This window comes from Pelobates fuscus, chromosome 2 (assembly GCF_036172605.1).
Source record: "Pelobates fuscus isolate aPelFus1 chromosome 2, aPelFus1.pri, whole genome shotgun sequence".
Lineage (NCBI taxonomy): Eukaryota > Metazoa > Chordata > Amphibia > Anura > Pelobatidae > Pelobates > Pelobates fuscus.
In genome coordinates, this window is record NC_086318.1 from 174935533 (window position 1) to 174958289 (window position 22757).

Here is a 22757-nt window from a genome sequence, read left to right on the forward strand (position 1 = left end):
AATAAGTAATTGTATTAATAGAATTGAAAATGAAACCCTCATTTTCAGCCGGTAACACAAATGCCACTTAATGAGCTAATCCACGCTTTGTAATTAGTTATAGTTACCATTGCTGTACATTGGGTTCCTTAGTCTCAGATGATCCACACTCACTAATTGAAGGCAATGTGTGAAGGTTTGGTTAATAGAATTTTTTGTAATAGGCTACTTTGAAACTATTTTAAGGAAATTATCACACTAATAATTATATCTCAGCTCTATATTGAGTTTCCATATTTCAAGTATTTTACATAAGCAGTTTCCAGAATGAATGATTATACTTGTTTACATCATTCTAAGCACTTTGTTGCTTCATTAGGTGAGATTATGAGAATATCAATTATTTTCAGTTTGCTTGGATCTTCTGAATATTATTTGCCCTAATAACTGCTATGGTAGCTGCCCTTTATATAGGCAACGCCCACAAGCCAATACTTTGTTTTATATAATATTGTGGTATAGTGGTAGGTGTAGGTTAACATTGATTTTCATTGTTACATCATTTATATTTTTTAGTTTATGATTCTCATAACATTTTTCACTTACTTTAACATCCACTTTCTGATAATTAAATGAATGAAGAAAAGTCTCTCTTCTGTGCAAATATTAACCGATATATGTAACATGCTGTTTTGCTCATAAAACACTTTGTGTATATATGTAATAAAACAGAGAACTTAGAATAGTAGTAATATTTTGAATAGTACTTTTATAATATTTGTAAAACAAGGTTGCATTAAAAAGACCTCAGCTTATATTGCCATATTGTGTATGTATAGAATTACAAGTATAATTTAATAATGCTGTGAGAAATATTGCAGAGTAGATACAGTCTTGAAACTCACTCACGAGCACCTCATAATAAATATCGATGTCATTTAATAGCACACTGTTATTGAACATCATAAAACCTATAAAGATGTTTTTCCTTGTTAAAGGCTAGAGCTTTTTTAGTCAAATTATTAGGTACAAAATGGTTATGTAATGATATTACCTTTCCAAAGTTAAAATAATTTAAATAAAACACAGTTTGTTGCAACTCTTCCTACTGCCATTCCCACTTCTTTTTAGATGTAAAATAAAGTAATATGGTTTCGATCCAGCACCACGTTTGCTATGCAGCACGATCTGCCTTTCATCGTGTTACAGAAGGATCTAGGTCAGGCAACCTTTGGAATTTAAGATGTTGTGGACTACACCTCCCCTGATGCTTTGCTAGCATTATGGCTGTAAGAGCAATATGGGAAATATAGGCACAACAACATTTGGAGTACCAAAGGTTACCTACCCCTGACCTAGTTAATTAGCAACATTGGTGTTCACCCATGCCTGGGAGAGAAATTAAGACAGGTCCAGAGAGTGTCATGATGAAAGGAACAGTGCAATCATTGGATGTCCATCATTAGCAAACTTATTGTATGCTCATAATTAACATTAGCCTGCCCGGAGCTCTTCTCCTGTGCTGGGTAATGATGCTGCTGAAGGGGGACTTTGGTAGAAACCTCAATTATCTCTATATGTGCAGCATTTTATCTCGAGATACACGCTCCTCACACCATGGCAATTTCGAAGCACTAAACACAAAATAAGGAAATGATCAATCCTCTAAGGGGAAGCAACAGGTAATAGGATCCTACTTTTTTTTCTTACCGTAAAATTTATCTGAGCTCTTTTTTTCCATTTAACATTTTCATTGTCTACTCTGAATGCCCCAGCTTGAAAACTGCACCTTTAAAAATACTTATTTGCAAAGATGAATTGACAGTAAAAAAAGATTTAAATGTTACTATAAAAAAAAGATGTCCCTTAAACCTGCTCATCAAGGGGATATAAGAAAATGTTAATGGCTAAAATGAAAAAGCTCAGTTTCTGTCTGATTCAGACAGGGATCACCCTTCTCTTCATTTATTGTTTATAATTTCACTACTCAATGGAAAAGATAGGTTGTTTAAACAACCCCTATTTGTAAACATTAATCCATGTCCCACAGTAGAGTTCATTTATAACAAGATCTGTAGGACCCCTACTCATTAGCCTCGTGCAACAAACAATTTGAGCCGTTTCACCCAAAAAAATTCCAATAAGTTGTTGAACACATTGATTCCAAATCATTTTACCTGTTATTTCACCTGTACAGGTAAATTCAGTTCAGAGATTTGTAATTGATTTATCAATTAACAGGAATTTTATTCGGGTGAATTCCACATTTTTGCAAGTTTCCTGCCCATTGCTTTATCCCACCAATTTATATTTCATTAAGCAGTATTTTATATTATTTATTTATAGTTGTTAATGTATTTCTATATTTATTTAAAAGAGCAACAATAATTCTAAGATAGCATTTTACCTTTGTAACACATAATCAAGTATTTTGGTTGTGAAAACAAAAGGAGGTCCTGCTGTAGTTGAGGCCATCAGATTATTTCATATTACTTGTATTTAAATGGCGGATAGACTATAAAGAAAGACAAATAATGCGCAGTATATTTTTCTTTCTATCTTAAATGTATAGATTATCTATGACAAAACCCCATTTACTATCCTTGCTTGTCCAAATATCATAATTACTATTTTTAATAATAATGCTAAACTATTTAAAATAAATTATAAAAGAGCACAATAGAGAAATTAGCTATAAACACCATATAGCATATGTGAAAAATGGATTGTATCAAGAATAATAACATATAACCTATATCATCACAAAAAAAACACCTGAGCAAAATAGTGACCTTGATAATCTGTCTAATACAGTATAAGCATACGCCTAATCACTTTCACTCTTGATTGGTTTAATGAAATGTCCAATGCAAAGAATTAGTCAATATGTTTACTTTACCTGTTGCTGAACTACAATTACCATGCGTTTTAGTTACAATATAGCTGAGCATAGTCTGGCTTAGGATCATAGAACTTGTAGTTTGATAACATCCATTAAGCTGCTACTTTAGAAAACCATTTCAACCATATTAAACTCTGACTAGCCTCCATTTTAAAATTGAACAAAACTCAAGACAACAAAGAAATTCAGTTTTTCCTCAACCTATACATTTTATTACTGTTATTCAAAGCTAGTAAAAGCATTATTCACGTTGACATTGCATTATGCTTCATTTAGCGATATTTTGCAATATGGCTATGCTTAGTGAAACTTGTTATATTGGAGCCATGTGCAATATCCGAACACTCACAGTCTAATAGCTCAAATTTATTAAAAGGGTGTCACTATTAGACGCGAAGTTCGACTGAAAATAAATCAAAAGTAGTTAAATTTGTTAGACTTAATCAGCATTGTGCTTTAAAAAAACATCTTATGTGAGCAGTTACAGCACTTATAACAGCTACACCCAGCTTTATCTATTTCGTTGAAATAAATTGGAATTTCTGCATGGACCCGACAGAACACAAATCTTAGATTCAAGAGAACATTGAACATCTTCTTTTATAGCAAATTCGTAATCAGAACCACAGTCATTGTAATACAGTAAAATAAATCACATATGGAATTCATATTGTAAAAATTCACTCAGCATACAGAGCATGACAAAATATTAAAAATCTAATCCATGTCTGTAGCAAAATAATAAATGAATAATAACTAGCATAATGCATGCTGATAAATCCCTTTGTAAAAGAGGCCCTTAAACATAATTAGGTATCATTTATTGGCTCCAGCAGACAAGGCATCGCTACTTCAAAGTATATGTCATGGTAGCAGAGAAAGTATAAAAAAGGTGACATTTCTACTTTCAGCTTTTTTTCTTTTTCTTTAAAGGGTTTTTAACAGGAAATCACAGAGGGTATTTCATGTTTGCTGGCATTTTGTCTTATTCTTTCTTCTGTTGCTAAAAGAGCAGCTCACCCAGCTACATTTGCTTGCAGAACTGATGTCTGACCAACAGGCATTGCAAACATTGAAGATAATAGTTTTCTCTTCAAATAACATTTATTAGGACTTTATTTGTTCTGCAGCAAAATCAAGTCAGAAATGCAAAGATTCAGCAGTCGTTCTGGTTATTCAACATGTCACGTACAGTAGATATGCACAATTTGTACAATTTATTTTTCCTCACATTATATGAAATCTTCTGGATAAAATACATAAACACTGGATATATATATATATATATATATATATATATATATATATATATATATACACACACATTATATGTGTGCTCTGAAGATTCAGCAGGACTTGGTTGCTTGGGAGTGCTGGGTGTTAATGCTGTTTTAAGGGGCCCAGTCTCTGCTCCCCTCCTTGCCTTTCTGTTTCTCAATCACACATAGATCATGCCTTTCCTACCCTTCAGACATTCTCCCCAGCTACTGACCAAGAGGTGGCTGCTCTTCTTTGCTCCTCTCGCCCCACCACTTGCCCGCTCGATCCTGTCCCATCTCACCTTATTAGATCTCTCTCCACTTGTCTCGTGCCTTCTCTAACACACATCTTCAACTGCTCGCTCTCCTCTGGCATCGTCCCTGCTGACCTTAAACATGCCACTGTAGTACCTATACTAAAAAAAACATCCCTCGACCCATCCACCCCCTCTAACTACCGTCCCATATCCCTGCTCCCTTTTTCCTCAAAGCTTCTGGAAAGACTTGTCTTCACCCGTGTGTCTCATTTCCTCAATTCCAACTCTCTCCTTGACCCTCTTCAATCTGGCTTCCGCCCTCTCCACTCTACAGAGACTGCCCTTATCAAAGTTACTAACGACCTAATCGCAGCTAAATCCAAAGGCCACTACTCCATACTAATTCTTCTTGACCTCTCAGCGGCCTTTGACACCGTTGATCATGCTCTCCTTCTTCAAACTCTTCAATCGCTTGGTCTCTGTGACTCTGTCCTCTCATGGTTTTCCTCTTATCTCTCCCAACGCTCATTCAGTGTCTCCTTTTCTAATGATACCTCCTCCCCTTGCCCTGTCTCAGTTGGAGTTCCCCAAGGCTCCGTCCTTGGTCCCCTTCTATTTTCTCTTTATACTGCCTCTCTTGGCAAACTTATTACCTCTTTTGGATTTCACTACCACCTGTACGCTGATGACACCCAGCTATATCTCTCCTCCCCAGACCTCTCCCCTGCCGTCCTGCAACGTGTCACTGCTTGCCTTTCTTCCATCTCTGACTGGATGTCCTCCCGCTTTCTGAAACTCAATCTCTCAAAAACTGAGCTCCTTGTCTTTCCTCCTCCTAATACTGATCCTCCTCTTTCGCTCTCCCTCCAAGTTTGTGGTACCAACATCAGTCCATCCTTGCAAGCGCGCTGTCTTGGCGTCATACTTGACTCTGGTCTCACCTTTGAGCCTCACATCCAGCATGTTGCCAAATCCTGTAGATTCCATCTTAAAAACATAGCCCGCATCCGCCCCTTTCTTGCACCAGATACTACCAAGGAGCTTGTCCATGCTCTAGTAATTTCCCGCATGGATTATTGTAACCCTCTCCTGATTGGTCTCCCCAATAGCCGTACTGCACCCTTACAGTCCGTAATGAATGCTGCTGCTAGATTGATTTTCCTCTCTAGTCGTTTCTCTCACACCTCACCCCTCTGCCAGTCCTTACATTGGCTTCCTGTATGCTATAGGAGTCAATTCAAGGTACTAACTCACACCTATAAAGCACTGAACAACTCTAGCCCCTCTTATATCTCCTCACAGATCCATAGGTATGTCCCTTCTCGGTCTCTCCGTTCTGCCCGTGACCACCTCCTGTCCGTTGTCCGCACTCGTACGGCCAACTCGCGCTTGCAGGACTTCTCGCGGGCGGCTCCCTTCCTATGGAATAGCCTGCCTACCGCCATCAGACTCTCCCCTAGTCTTGCATCTTTTAAGAAGTGCCTTAAAACCCATCTCTTTAGGAAAGCTTATGGCCACCAAGACTAACCCTTACCTCACATACCTGTCTCTTGCCCTCTCCAAAAGGGCAGCCCACCTTATTTGATTGTAAATTCCTGTCCTAATGTGTTTTACACCCCACCTCCTATAGAATGTAAGCTCGTTTGAGCAGGGTCCTCTTCAACCTATTGTTCCTGTAAGTTTATTTGTAACTGTCCTATTTATAGTTAAATCCCCCTCTCATAATATTGTAAAGCGCTACGGAATCTGTTGGCGCTATATAAATGGCAATAATAAATAAATAAATATGAAATATTCTGGCTAAAATACATCAATACTGGATATTTATAAATATATATATATATATATATATATATATATATATATATATATCCAGTATTGATGTATTTTAGCCAGAAGATTCCATATAATGTGAGGAAAAATAAATTGTATAATTACATATATAGATCTAAATCAGGGTTTAAAATATGTAGTCTTATGTTGCTAGCCAGACCTTAAAAGTTATGCTCTACCACAAGCCAGAGCATATCATTCAGGGGGGAATTTCTACTTGACAATCCCTATATCCCAAATATATGTATACTGATCCCTGCATATACATACACTTATCTGTGTGTGTGTGTGTGTATATATATATATATATATATATATATATATATATACATATAATCAAATTATATGCTATATATTAAGTGAATAAATGTTTTATTCAAATGGGTAACTATTAATTCTAAAATACTAAACATTTACAAGGTTTTTAGTTTTTAAATTGTGATATTCTATTTATAGCCACATTACATATCACTTTGTGAATTAGATCAAAATCAAAGAGTTTAAACTTCAAATTTAGATTAACCTTTGTTCTTCTTCAGAGACTGCTAATTAATATTATTATATAGCAACATGGCATAGTAACATTTAAAATTAACTAAATATTTTGTAGGGCCATTTTTCAGTTTTATTGTAGGAGTACAGAATATGTTGGTCACAGAAAGACTAGAGTATGAAAATAAAACATATAGGTCTACAATAAACATGATGGATGAGGTCACCAAAATTAAAATCGTTATAAAATGCTTGCTTTTATTAGCTAATAAACATAATTATACATGAGTGCTTCTGTAAATGAACTTAATAAATCAAAGTTTAGACCAACTAAAAGTATATCTTGTGTATATCTTTATTGAGCTTCGGTGTGTTGAAAACAATTGGATTACCGGTAATTTAGTTTGAAAAACCCAATATTTTTAGTCTTAGCCAAATTGATTTTTAATTCTCAATTTTGACTGGCTTTTCTTTTGCAATTTATTTACCACTTCCCCAAAAAATCACAGTTTAATAAATACCCCAAGTAGCAAAATATGTTTTAATTCTTCTTCCTTGTAACTTTATAATGTATAGAACTTGAAACAGGTTACATGTTATATGACAGATACCAATAGATAAATAAATACATGAGTTTTGCTAATTAATTTTACATTTTAGTGTAGATGGGCTATGGCCAGTGAGCCATTATATTAACATTAACTATGTATTGCCTATGTTGAAGGTTAGAGGAGGAGCTATTCAAGTAATGGACAATTTTTGCACGTTCTCCATTTTTGCACCATGTACTAATAGTGGGATAGGTATGTGTTGTATTGTCCTTTTTCAATGTCTTTATTATTACTGTTATTATGATTTTATTATTTAATTAAACATTGCTTGTAAACTTGTAAAATGAAACATTTTCACCTCTATCTCTAAACTGATATTCTGCCCTTCAACATTCACTGCAACATGTAATTTTCACATTTTCTTGATACATCATCAGAGTAAAAATACAAATGCATATTGATACTTAAGGCTGTATTCATTTTTATTTGTTGTCTTGCATACAGGTGAATCTGGTGTTGAAGAGTGGTCCCAGTGGAGTACATGTTCAGTTACTTGTGGTCAAGGGTCGCAGGTGCGAGCCAGAACTTGTGTACCACCTTACGGGACACACTGCAGCAGCCCTTTAAGAGAAACAAGGGTTTGCAATAACACTGCCCTCTGTCCAGGTAGTGTTAGACGCAGATCAATACAAATTTAAATGTTGTAAAAAGATATAATGCAAAAATGTACGCAATATTTTTTCCTTCTCCTATGTCTCGATTATGTGTGCATTCAAAGGTTAATATTTAAATGTATTCCTAAACTAATTCACGTATCTTCAATTTCAGATTTTGGCTGAAAATCTTTAAATAAATTATTTTTTAATTTTATATTATAGTTGTCATTTTTATAGATTTTTTTTTACAGTGCAAAAATTGATAGCTGTCGTGTAATTTTCATTAGGTATGTTTTCATCTGTATTAATAGTTAGTAAAATTATACGTATTCAGTTTCTAATATAAAACCATGATTATATAAAAATAATCTAATTCATTTGACCTAAATCTAAATTGAGTCTTTCAGAACATAAAACAATAATCCCTACATAAACTGTAACCATCTGCGTTTCTGAGAGATATGTGAACCCTTTCAAAACCAATGTGTTGCTCGTAATAATCAAACATTTAAGAAGTTTTAAGAAAAAAATAAAGGCCCTGGGCTAATGAGATCTATGTTTTTTTTAATCAAACTTTATTGAAGAGTAGGTAACAGAATACGAAACATGATATAGAGGGGAGACAAATAACAAGTCCATATGCATCAGGTCATATAGGCATTGAATGACAACAAAGCAGCATTGAATACTTTTTTGATAGGCGCATGTACAGAGTGATGGATGAAAATGCATCACAGGCAATGCAGGAACAAAATGAAATATAGAGTTGGTTAAAATGTTCAATATTTGTGACAGAGGAATGGGGTAGAGGCCAAATAGAGGTTCCTAAATGTATGAACCTCTGAAAAATTGCAGTAAGATTGTTCATTTTAAGAACTAGGAAATTGTTTAATGATATAGTTGTGATAAGTTGACAATCTTTTATTTTTCATTTTATCTAAATGTGTCAAGTTTAAAGAAAGTCCATATTGCAGGACATTTCCAACTCAAATTCACCACAACTCAGTGGTCAGTGAATAAATGTTAATTTCTTTTTTGAAAAAAATCACATTATTGTTTAGTAGAGATAGCATTCAATATATTCAAAGGTGAAATCCGCCAACTAGTAACCCACTTTGCAATAAAATGTTATACACAAATATACCATTGTGCCTTATGTCAGACCAAATATTTGTATTTACACAAATAATTTTGCACAGAACACAATGGGTAATTTCTTTAAAAAACTATAAGCAGTTTCCAATCACTCTCACCAATTATATGAGAACAGTCAGCTATAAGGCATAACATTTAGTAGTACATTAAATATAGGAAGATTTTTTTTCTATCCCTTAAAATGTTTTTCACATGAACTCTACATATGTATGTTACACAATTATAGCACATCATTTCCTAGAACAGACATTTGCATAATAATCTTATTGATAATGAACGTTTCTGGAGTAAATGCATACTGTGCTCAAGGTAAAGATTGCAGAACTCGCTATGGGGTGCATACACTTTTTTGCATCTGCACATTAGGGATCTTAATTAGGGAACAAGCATTCTACTTCATTCTTTCTATATGTCATGCTATTAAGGAATAATTTACATTTTCCAAATTTATGCTTACTAAAGTACATTATTATCATTATTATGCACAGTGCATGCAAACTGGGAATAAAGATCCCTGTACTCTCTAGCATATGGGGGAAAAAAAGCATTTAGGTATTTTTAGTGCTAATTGTGAATAACTCCAGAAAAATCCTAGTTAGGCATATATATTTGTAAAAAAAAAAAAAAAAAAATATCAATAATAGTGTATTTTAGAAAACATGTCAAGTAGATCTTATTAAATTCCCTGTTTTCACTTTCAGCACTTGGAGCACATAGCATTTCAAATTAATAGTGAATTACAACAAACAGTGGAATAACATTGCATTTGCAATGATATAAAATTATTAAATGCATATTAACTGTTGATAAAGCAATAGCACTTTGGTAAAAAATAATTAATTGATGACCCTCTCCTGAAAAGGATAATTTACATTTTATTTTATGTGTTGATAATACACTAACCTTTTTAAGTAACAAAGTCCAATCACCAGTTATTACAATTTAAAGGTGATACAGACTGCAATGGTTAATGTAATTATATATATATATATATATATATATATATATATATATATATATATATATATATATATATATATATATAGGATACAAAAAATACCGGCACTCAAGGGTTGACAGCACATCAAATCTTCATTTATTTCGAAGACAGAGATCGACATTTCAGCTCCTCACAGGAGCTTTCATCAGGACACAAAAAAGTATTTGTATATATATATATATATACATTTTTTCAGGTTTTCAGGTTTGATCTTATTTTGTAACATATTCATATGAGCATTTACTATGTAAATTAAAACACACATAGATAGATAGAGAAACAGGATAGATGGTTAGATCATTGGGTGAATGCACTTGATTTAGGACTGAATCATACAAATGAAAATATTTATGTGCATATTTAGCATAACTTGTATGTGTGTGTGTGTGTGTGTGTGTGTTGGGGGTGTTTGTGTGAGTGGGTGTGTTACCAATGTAACTATGCTTTTTATAAAGGCTTAATAAAAACTCTCCAGTGAGCTGAAATGTTGCATATGTAACAATAAATTGCCCTACTTTTAAGGCTACCTGCGTTTCTATATACTAGAGTCTAAGAAGCAAGCTTTTCTAGGCAAGTCCTCTTATCCATGGGATATCAAGGGCCTAGGCAAAATGACTGGAATTCTTCATTGAATAACTCAATTATTGAACTGACAAAGAAGGAGCAAAAATACAAAATAAAAACAATAATATTCTGAGCTGATTAGTAGAATGTACAGTGAGCAGCATCCTGTTTCAGAACATTTGACAATTGTAAGTCTTACAAGAGAGAAGCATGGTCATATGATATTGTATTGTATCTTATTTGAGCATCACAGCTTTTATTGAACTCCAGTGCTTTGGGAGCTCTCTTAAACCCTGCTAAATTACCATGACATAATTAAATTGACAGAAGGTACTAGGATATACAGGAAGGGCATAGTTTAAGTGAGATTGTGCCTACATTATGGTTATGTCCTGCCGTCCCGATTTAGCTCCCTGGTGTCCTGCTTGGACCACGCAGAGAACATTGAAATAGATCTACCCTCATTGGGCAGTGATGCGACTGACCTGCTTGTTTTTACCTAAACCACTGATGTCCTGTTTTACAGGACACCCATTTTGGGGGTATGCATTTATGCTATTATCACACATAATATACCCAACAAGCATATAAAAGTATATTTAATTTCTATGATCTAACAGATTAGAGTTAATCTATTAAATAAATGTTTGCATTTGTACTTTTATTCTCACTCGTATTCGGTTTACCCTTCAGTGACAGAACCAGTAGTGGAGTGGTATATATTCTCCTCGCTATCAAAAAATTTGATTTAGATGCATGAAACAAAGATTCTCCAGATCAGACTGTAACCATAAGCCACTCGTAGGCTTTGAACTAGTGGGATGACCATGATATGTTGCTTCTGCAGTCTCCCCGTGACTAGATTTAATGAGCAGCCATGTTTGACTATATAATTTTTTCTTGCTCAGAAGCAACGGAGCAAGATAATTAAGTGGCTATTGTGCATAATTGAGTACAACATTTAACTTAATAACTACAGTATTTACAAACATAGCTTTAACACAATATACATCTTTAGATGCTATCTTATTTCTTAATTATTAGTAAGTATTATTACATACAATTCTAAATTTTTTCTACAGTACAGCGACAGCCAGATCACGGCAAGTCTGTGTTTTATTTCTGGAAATAAAATTCCTAATATTCTCCTATAATGGGAGGACTATTCTGACATTCATCTTTACTCTCTAATGTATTTGTAAAAGTATGGATGATAAGCACAGGTTAGTTGCTCCAGCAAAAAAATAAAAATAAATATTTATCTGTTTAATTGAAATGGCCAGTGTATATAAACATTTGACGATATCCCTAAGACTGGAGATGATTTTTATTTCACTCATATTAATTTAATTGGCACTATAAATTCTATATAGTTTACATATTTCTACTTGTTTACCTAATTCAAGGTGTTGTTTGTTAGCTTAAAAATGTAGTCTGGTTGTGACACAGAGCTACTTGTGCATGATTATGTCAAACTTGCACAATGACTCAAGCTAGGGATATTCTTTCACGTCTTCCCTCGCTGCAACAGCTCTCACCCGGTCTGCCTGTTACACGGTCCTGTCAGCTCTTGGGTCCCGTGGGAACACCACCAGGCAGGTTTTTTGTACCTTGCTTCTTCCTGTGGGTTACTAAACCCTCTCATCATAGTATATTCGTTACACCTTGCCACCCTTTCATACATTTCCTTGCACCATGCAGTCTAAGTGTGATGGGCCTGAGGGCCAGATAATTGACTTCCCACAAGGAAGTCATCGCTATCCCAGATGTTAGTACAGGCCCGTTTGCTGCCCTCGGCAGCTGCCCTTGCCTTCCTGGGTACTGGACCTCCTTCTGCCCCTCCCATGCCCGGGGCCTGTAAGTGTCCAGTGAAGGCAAAACACCTCACCTCCAATCCTCAATGCAGATACTGCCTGCCATGATGGACACGCTTGAGGCGGTCAAAGATGGCACGCTCCCAATGCGCAAAAGAGCCCTGGACCGGGCAAAAATGGCCAGATTGTGGAAAGAGGCTAGGTCCCATGAAGAGAGGTTGGATACCGACTGGAGTGAGGAGGTTGACTCTGAGGCTATGGAGTATGCCTCTTATGATGAGGCTGATAGTGAGGAAGACATTCCCCCTATCGCGGCAACCCTTATTGTGGCTGCCGCTACCGCCCAGGATAGTTTCGCTCAGGCTGCATCAACCCAGGTCGGCTGAGTGGGAACCCCCGGGCATATTGCCCAGTATAGAGCGCATCATATGCACATCCCTCTCTCTAAAGAAGGGTGCAGTAAGCTGCATGCAGAATGCCCCGGGCCTTCCGTCCCCGACCCTGCCAGTAAAACCCCTGAAGTAGACCTGCAAATTGCCCAGTTCCTGAACAACTCAGGCTGGAAGCCCAAGAAGGGTCTTCACTTCTCTCTAAAGAGCTGTCAGGATAAGATCATGGACACGCTGGGGAACTTGTCAAAGATATATGAGATGCTTGACTCCGTTAAGGTGGGTGAATCGGAGTTGGACCTGGAAGTAGCCATCGTCTGGGTTCAGCAAGCTATCTGCCTTCTGGGCAATGCCAATACGGCTATGTTGGCCGAACACTGGAAGAATCTTAAAGATTGACCCTAACTTAGCAAATATGATCATATCAGAGCCTGGTCCCACTGCTTAAGAGATGCTGTTTTTCGTCAAGGACCTCTGGTCTTACGTGAAGACGTTCATGGCGATTGATAAGGCCCAGGCGAATATGAACAGAGTATTTTCAGGAGCCGTCCACCTGCCCGTCGTTCCTTCTTTCCTATGTGGGGATTCCACAACGCCAAGGCTCCAACCTTCTTCCCATCCAGAGGGAGACCATGGAACTCTCGCTACCCTCAAGATGTCATGTCAGGCAGATGCCCTTATGGTGAGTACCCATATTTCCCCTTGATTTCAACTTGATTGTGCGCATGCTCTAGAAATTGGTCCACCGACTGTACGATGGTGTTGGTCACTCCTCAGTGGAGATCGCAGCTGTGGTTCCCTCGGTTACTGGATATGGTGATAGATTACCCAGGCTCGATTACAAACTTCCGGAATCTCCTTCTGGATCCGGATCCACCTAAAGCTAGGTTCTTTGCCTTTTTGGATGTCAGTGTGGTGTTACAGTTCTTGACATTTTGGTATCCGAATTGGGATTTTATGCTTAAGCAACTGTCCGTTAAGCTGGTGATGTTGTTCTGCCTGATTTCCTGCAAGCGAGTGTCAGATGTCAGGGCACTTGATTGGGATGCTGTTACATTTACCCGGAGGGTATCTCCTTTAATATCTCCAGGAGGACGAAGTCGGCCTCAAAATTCTTTGTTTACCCTAGGTTCCAGGGTATTCCGGCACTCTGCCCAGTAGAATGTCTGAAGACGTATCTGGATGCTACTCAATCCCTACCCTCACCGGATCTTCACCCTCTATTCATTTCCTTCTGCACTCTTCATCTCCCAGTGTCGACTCCTACATTGGCGCATTGGGTTCGTTGGCTGTTAGCTTTGGCTGGAATAGATATGTCAATTTTACACCCCAATCAGTGCTGGCAGCAATGGCATCTAAGGCTTTATTGGTTAGTTGTCTTTTAGAGGATATTTTACGGGCTGCTGATTGGTTGTGAGAATCAACTTTCCGTGATTCCTACTCAAGACCGATTGAGCACATTGCATCTCAAGTGGTGGCTCAGCTTTGAACCTGCATAATAGGAGCCTCCATGTCGTTAATAAAATTACCAGATTTTACTATTAACATGACGTTAAGTCATGATTTTATTAAAGACTCGGAGGCGAGTATAATTCCCACCCATCCTTTAGATTATGGAGGTATTTGTGATGCGACAACATTTGGATGATTCGGTAAGTTTTCGGTTTGTTTTCTCCTTGTATATGTTTTGGTTATTTCTATGGATTTTTATGATATGGCTATTTATTAATCAGGTATTCTGTTTTGTTGGTTTGATTACCTGGGCTTGTTTTGTGTGTATTCCGGTTTGGAGTTTGAAAATTACCATATTTTTCTCTGTCCTCCTTTTAGCTTGAAGTTGTCGCTCCAATCTGGTTTCCTATTGGTTCCAGTGATTGAGTTCAGTTTGTGGTTACTGGTCTTCGGTTTTCGCCACAAAGAGGGGGATCTTGGGAGACACAAGCTTTTTATAGTCACTTCCTCTATGTGATTGGTTGCTTGTGTTGCTATACAGTTTTTTCTCATTTTGATATATTTATATTCCTCTCTATCTTTGCTGCTGAGGGAATTAAAGAAAGAGTTATGCATAATACTCACCTCTGTGTCTTTAATAAAATCATGACTTTACGTCATGTTAATAGTAAAATCTGGGATTTTTAACCATTCTCACAACTGGAATCAGAGATATATAACATTAAATACCGTATTTTTCCAGGTACAAGACTATGTTTTTTTCTAAATTGTTTTAGTCTAAAATTGAGGTCGTCTTATACACGGAATGTCACTGCAGGGGTTAAAAAAAACAAAACACTTGTGCGCGGGACCAAGCCAAGATAGCGCCTGCCACATTTCAGTGTGCCGAAGCCCTCACACATACCTCATCTCCCTCCCACTAATTCACTTCTGAATGCTGTGGTAAGGAGGAAGAGACCCTATAAGAGCTATATAGACCCTATATGCTGCAGCAGACATCAGCACTTACCACCAACAGAGCTCCTGAGACATGTCACACCATAAAAGGAGCAGCCACATTAAGGTATTCTCTGCCTCAGGTAGGTCTTGCTTTCTGATTTATATTTATGGGGGAGAAAATGGGTTTGGGGAGCAGAGGAAATAATAATGTGATGTCCCAGCATGCCCTCAGACCACCTGCTGTATTGTCGGAGCTATAGTCTCCCGGCAAGCACCATGGAGCCATTAACTTCACAGAGTACTGTAGCAAAGGGGAGGCATACGAATGAGAAGTGTGTTGTTCTCCTAGGAAGTCACCTCTAAAAGATCAAAGTTTATGCTTAAAATATGTATTTCTTAATTGCATGGGGCGTCTTATACACGGAAAAATATGGTATATCTAATATGATAAATTTTTATCAGCAGCACCTATATACCAAACACTGCTTGTAACTACTTGTAAATATATATATATATATAAATCACTTAATAAATTAGTTTTTAAGATCTTTAGGTAATAATAATATAAATATATATATATATATATATAAATATAAATATATATATATATATATATATATATATATATATATATATATATATATATATATATATATATATATATATATATATATATATATATATATATATATATACAATACTGTCCAATGCTTGCACTCCAGTAAAATATTAGTTATAGCCCGGTGCTTGTCAGAAATAATGATATAGCTGGAATCAAAATTTAAACTCACCACTAGCTATTGGCAAGTGAAAATCTGGCATTCACCACCATGGACCCTCCAGGCTTGGGTCGAACAATGAATGACAAGAGAGAATATATTGATATCTTATGATAATGAATTACATATCTGCTTCAAATAGTCATTAGCCAATAGAATGGCATTTTGTGAGCATGTCAGTCAGAATGCAGTGCACACCGAGTACAATGAGTCACATAACATTTGATTTTGTGCAAATGAAAATACATATATCATATGGTGCTAGTTCATTTCCTTCAAAGAAACAGAGGTTAATATATCTGACTAATTTTTCTTGACGCTGTATTGTTTTCCTCTAGTGTAATGCTCTTCAAATTAAAAAATGTACTTGGACATATATCGGTTTCCTGGAGTCTTTGCTTTTTGTCTTAGAAGCTGTCAAGGTTAATTTAGGCATTTAAAGATTAATAGACAAAAATATGTCAATTTAACTTTAATTCAGCAAGCTCCTGCTTTTGTCTGTTAATGCAATACACATTGATGGCATTTTCAAAAGCGGAGAAATTGTATGAAATGAGCAACCTAAAAACTGATGTATAGCTTAATTAGAGTGTTTTCAATAACATAGTTTGTCAGACCGATGACCTTCATACATTGCTAGAATGTTAGTGTAGACTCCCACAGTATACAGGATCCTTAAAGCAGACATTAATAGACATTGAAGCTCACAAAAAATATAAATATGTGAAGGCATATTTAAAGTTACACTATGGATATTTGTTAAAAAAACAAAAACAATACAGTATAAATGATTTTACAAACACATTAAATATTCTTATGTTTTAAAGCTGAATGAACCTTCCACTTAACATTTTCTAATATTTCTAATTCATGTCTTCCTCTGTAGGCAAAATTTTAAGACCAGGCAATTTATTATTAAGCAATTCATCTAAATTTTGTTTTATAATTCTTATATTATGAGACAGTCTTTGGTAAAGTAATGTAAACTTGATAATACTTTACACTAAAACATATATTTATTTTCGATTTATGCTGTTTTTTTTTTAAACCAGATTTTAACCTTTTTAACCTTGTTATTTAGCAGTATGTTTATGGACAAGGCAAGATAGCTATATTGCAGGTTGTTAAAAAAAAAAAGAAAGATAGAGATAGATAGATAGATAGATGGATAGATAGACAGACAGACAGACAGACAGACAGACTGTGTGCTTTACTTGGTAACATTCCCATTACCACAAATGGCATAGTCTTTGTAGAGGCTGTATGCCAAAAGTCCATTTGGTTACACTGATTCTGACAAGTCTACTCTTCTAGCTATTTCTTCTAGAAAGACACTGCTGGATTTCCATTCTATCATAGCTGGCATAGCTTTGAGCATGGAGATGCATATCTTAAAACACAACTCTACAAAGTTCGACTGACATATTTGGCACTTCTTTTATTATAAACAGTGGCCTGTTCAGGCCTAATGCATGCAATGCTGGCCATAAATCTGACTCCTCATACTTTGGTTTTCCTTGGATCATTAGGGTTTTCTGTCCGCATGACCTTTTTTATGAGTTTATGAGGAATAGCTTAAGTTGCCTGAAAGTCAAGAGACAATGCTTGGACCGGGCTCTCACTAAGTCTTTATATTCTGTGGAGTGACCTGTGTGATTTTTCCAAAAGCCTCTACTTCAAAATATCAGCAATGCTTAGATAACTTGAGGGAAATATGCTAGTTACTTCATGTGACAGTAAAAACAGTTATTTGTATTTATTTTATACTAATGATCTTTCTAAAATTCTAGCATTTTTTTTACTAGAGTGATACTATAGAATGTATGCTCTTCATGAGGATTTTTTGTGTATCAGTTATTAATCCACTACTGTGAATACCTCCATGATTATAGGTAAAGATTTAACCTCTGTGAAATGAAGGTATCTTGGGTTAAAAAATAATCATGGGAAGGAGCCTGCTTCCATATACAACTTGAAAAGTGTGATGGAAGTTCCCGTGCCACAGAATTTTGGAGAGGCTTGAAGGCCAACTTCCTGCCCATAGGCTTTGGGACTATAAATGTCTATTGTCACTGTGGGGATGGGTATGGGTCCATGGATGCTTACTGTGCTTCCCAGCCACCTGGACTTGTTATACACATTGAACGCCTGACCAGGAGATACCCTGAAACACTCTGGAAATGTTCCTTGGACTGTTCTGAGGTCCGGTCATTCTTTAAGTGGGTATCACTCCCTCCCTCAACTTTCAAATAGAAATCTATTTGGCAGGGAAGTTGGTAGGCAAGGATGCATCTGAGAATACTTGGGATACCTTCCCCCGAGGTCCGGGAACTACTTTGTGAGACCAGGAGCCACTGCATGCCTGTAACACCTGGATGGATCAGAGTATAGCCGAGACTCGTTAAAACCTTAACAGGCTGTGACTCTGGCATGGATTCTCTGATAGGGTGCTATTTTAGAAGCAAGGGTGCTCAGTGATTAGCTTTCCAGGGATATATATTGTGTGGTGGTATAGTCTAGAGAAAGGGGCTTCTTGCGGCCATCTTCTGTGCTGTGGCTCTAGGACTTTAGGGGCACAGCACGGAGCCAATTGTGTTAGCTCAGGATAATGTAATCAATGTAATTGTACTGTACATTGCTTTGTATGAAAGACCCCTGCAGATAGAGTCAGCATTGTTGTGTTTAAATAGCTATAGTATGCTGTGCAGTAAAGATAATTCTACCCCCTACATTCAGTCTCAACTAATTTTCAGGGGAAAAAGCTATTATCACTGCTTTACAGGAGAGAAGGTCTCCAGATAAGTAACTGCTGCAGCCTTGTCCAGTGGAAGAGATCCTCAGAGACTCCAGTCAAGCTTCGACAACTGTGTCTGAATCGCTCCAGAGTCTCTGGTAGCAGCGAGGGAGCTGACATTGCGGAGATACTTAGTCGGAATACAAAGCTCCATCAAAAAACGGTTGGCTTTAAAACCTTTTTTTTATTCACAAGATAGCTTTAATGCACAAACTTCAATTTGTTGGTGTCATCAAATCCACTCTTTACTAAGAAGGTAGAACAAAGTACCCAAATAGTGTCCCCTATGTCTGGTCATGGCGATGGTGAAGAAATTATGATATTGCTCTTTCACCCACCATTTGTTTAATTCAGGAGGACACAGAAGAAGAAAGGGGTAGTATGGAGAGCAGAGGCACCAGTCCACAATTTACTGCACCTACTATGCACTTGTAACTTGTCTAAGCCCATCTCTATATGCAGTAGAATCATACCATTACATTTCAGGCAAACAGTTGGATCATCATCTCCTACCAGTACCAGAATAGCACAGCCAATTAGATTATTATTAATACCACCACCATCCTTCCCATTAGCAAGCATAGTGAACCAAGTACTAGCAACAGCTTCCAAAAATGCATATCCACCCAGATCGACATCAGCAGATCACTTGGTGATCTAAGTGACTTTAACTATGTGATGGACATGGTTGATTGAGAATAAATGACCTGGGAATTTTATGCAAAAAAGGTTTCTAGAATTTACAGAGAATGTTGTGAAAAACAGTTGAAAAATCCAATTAAAGTCAATTCTGTGAGCAAAACTGCCTTCCTAAAGGGTAACTGTCACTTCTCATGTTTTTAATATTATGTTTACTTAACTGTATGTTAATACATGTGTATTTGTGAAGTTTAAAATAAAATTATATGCAGAAATCCACACATCTCCATTCTGCAACGTGCCTCCATTTTAGCTCCGTGTCACTCATTGTCAAAGCAGAGAAGAAGAGAAATTAAATTAAATACTGTATTTACACTGTTTGCACTGACTTTGCTTTGTCTTAACTGGATTATGATGTGATTTTATACATCTTTAATATAAATGTAAAAGAAAAGTGGGCATCTCATCAAAAAAGGTTAAACGATGTATATGTGATTTTTAATGCTTTACTCAATAAGGTATATTCCAGAGAAGTGATAGTTACCCTTTAATGATTGGTTAGATAAAAATGGGCATTAAGTTAAAGGAATTAACTTAGCTAACTGACAAAAACATACTTTGTTGGTAACCATGTGCAAGCCTTTATTACCACGTCTACCCATTTTCTAAGAGCTATTTCCAGCAGGATAAAGTGTCACAGCTATTGTCAGGAATGTAATATCTGGAGAATAATATATGTCCTTTTTTTTAAAATTTATTTATTTCCCTTGTGAAATCTATAGTGACTTTCCCTAAAAATAAATATTTAATGTCCGTTACAGTGAATGCGCACCTATATCTTTATTTTCCAATAATTAAAAAATATAAAGCGCAAATTGAATTTTATTTAACAAAATACCAGACATTCAGATATAAATAACAAAAGGAAAGCTCTTCCTAGCAGTTAATATTTCACTCTGATAAAAATTGCAGATTGAACTAGTCTTAATAAAAGATGTTATCTGTACAGCTAAGCCAGTGTACTGAGAAGCAGATAGCTGGTGTGTTGGAGTACACTACATGTGGCTTCCTTCGGGTTCTTTTTCACTTTGCCTACAGCCCTGACTTAACTGATTTTATCTAAAGAAATTGGCCAAGCTAATCTACAAATATTGCCATTTGGCTTTGATGTGTCTTAAGGACCTAGACACATTTCAAAGTACCTTCATTTCTTTATTACCACTTTTAGACCACTTTTTAAATTATTTTCTAAAGGTGCATTTACATTTCATATTCAATTAATTATGTATCTAATTTGTGAGACGTATTGTCTCATGTACTTTATATTCTTTAAAAAAAAAAAAAAAAATCACAGTCATTATTCTTTAACTTTAGTCTTCCTTTCTACGTCCTTACCTATTTTTTCCCAATAAAGCAAATTTAAAAATTGCATTGATTATCAGACACAATTTATGTGTTCAGTCACTTTATCAACTCTCTTCTCAATGCATTTTATAGTTTTGTGATTTAAAACAGATCTGAAAGCATGTGTTTTAAAAGAGACAATGGGCTCTGTGGGCACCATAACTACTATAACTTATTGTAGTGGTTATGGTGCTATTTGCATATGGCTACAGCTACATTCTCGCTCCATACAATGACATACTGTCAGGGCTAGGCTGCAGCAGGAGTTACAGCTGTTTTTGCTCAGCTGAATAGATATTAATGTTTTCAGACAGAGTTAAGATTCTGTCAGCTATAGTGCCAAAGAGGGGTTAATGAGGACTTATAACTTCCTCACTATGACATTGAGAGCAAAGAGGTGTGCTTTGGTGCCTGGGTATACTTGGGTAAATGGTTTGGACAAAAATAGAGGATCTGCACCTTATTACAACAATGCACTAGAACCACTGCTACAAGTTTCCATGCTTATCTTCGTAAATGTTTTAAGTGTTATACTCAGATCTTATAAGACTTCAGTCATTGAAGTGTGCATGATTCAAATGTCATATTTAATAAATTCCATAAGAGCAAAAGGAAAATACACCACAATACAAAGCAAAGCAGGTAAAATTACCATATCCTCAAAGTAGACTGTAGTTTTACACATCTCTGACTATTCCAGTGGGGTTGTTGACAATAGCTGGGGTGCAAGAGGAGGCAAGTGAACCCTTGAAATTTGCATTTCCTTTAATATGGGGTATGAGACTGACAGTACCTATACACAGTACAAATTTTCTCCCCTGGAAAATGTTATTTGGACACCTCTGGATGACATAGACCCCAAATCAGTTGTTCCGTAAAAATAGTAAAAAACAAAACCAGAAATAAATTCTACTTGCCGGCTTATTTGCTTTAAAAGTGTTGCTTGCAGAGCATTTACCTAATGGTAATTCCTAATATTGATTCATAACATTAATTTGGCATGTCAATGGACAGAGCTTAGTACTCAAAATAATATTTAGCTACCATAAAAATGGTTAGGAAAGGAAATGAGAAAACAGACTGACAAAACAGGAGTAGAAGTCATCCTGACCTGATTGAAAGTGTAATTAGTGACTACTCAAACATCACAATGCTATACTTATATAAATTGTATTGGTTGTGGCAAAATGTAAAAAAATAAAAAAAAATCAGCTTTAGTGCCTTGATTCACATACAAGCATACCTTTAAAATCTTACGTTTGTCATGGCGAATATTTCAACATACTGACATTATCAATCATAGTTGAAATAAATGAAAGCTTTAAGTACACTAAAGGACAATTCATAATCAGTTTGACATTTGACTCCTTTTATTTTATGAGAGGCGTCTCCCTACTACTATCTCCCTAGTTTTATAACACTACTGATCTGTACCTCGCATTTGTTAATTCTCAAACCTTTGTTCAATAACTGATTTCAAGTGCTTTTCCTAAGTCCTCTTTTTAATTAACAATACTGTCTGCAGCTCACCTCATTTACATCTAAATTCCCAACTATAGCTACTATACAAGTATTGTAGTTCACACTGCAGATGGTCACTTGCATCTATATCAGGCTGAATTCACACAATAAATTGACAGAGATAATTATGTTACTCTATAATCAGTGCTATGGCAAGCACACAAGTGAGATTGTCTGTTTTGACTGAAAAAAAAGTTACCACTAAAAATGTAATAGACGCTGCAATTGGGTTAAACTATTTCTCATTCAATTAAACCTCTTGTAAAGCAAGCGATTTGACATTTGTGATACGTTTTCATAAATATATCGAATTAATTAAGTGGCATACATTAATTTCCCCTAATTAAGTCAGTTTACTAGAGCCCAATGTTTTTTGGG

General features: G+C 36.0%; 1 protein-coding gene across 6 annotated transcripts in view; it reads left to right on the top strand.

Annotated features, from left to right (window-relative positions):
* The window catches only part of ADGRB3 (adhesion G protein-coupled receptor B3), an 880860-nt gene that overhangs the window by 327131 nt on the left and 530972 nt on the right, over positions 1–22757 (top strand). For 5 of the 6 annotated variants that reach the window (XM_063442965.1, XM_063442970.1, XM_063442966.1 and 2 more), the window contains one exon: positions 7778–7939. The exons of the other annotated variant lie outside the window; for it this stretch is intronic. In XM_063442965.1, coding sequence (XP_063299035.1) covers positions 7778–7939 — 162 coding nt within the window. The remainder of the gene's footprint in view (positions 1–7777; positions 7940–22757) is intronic. 6 annotated transcript variants of the gene reach the window in all.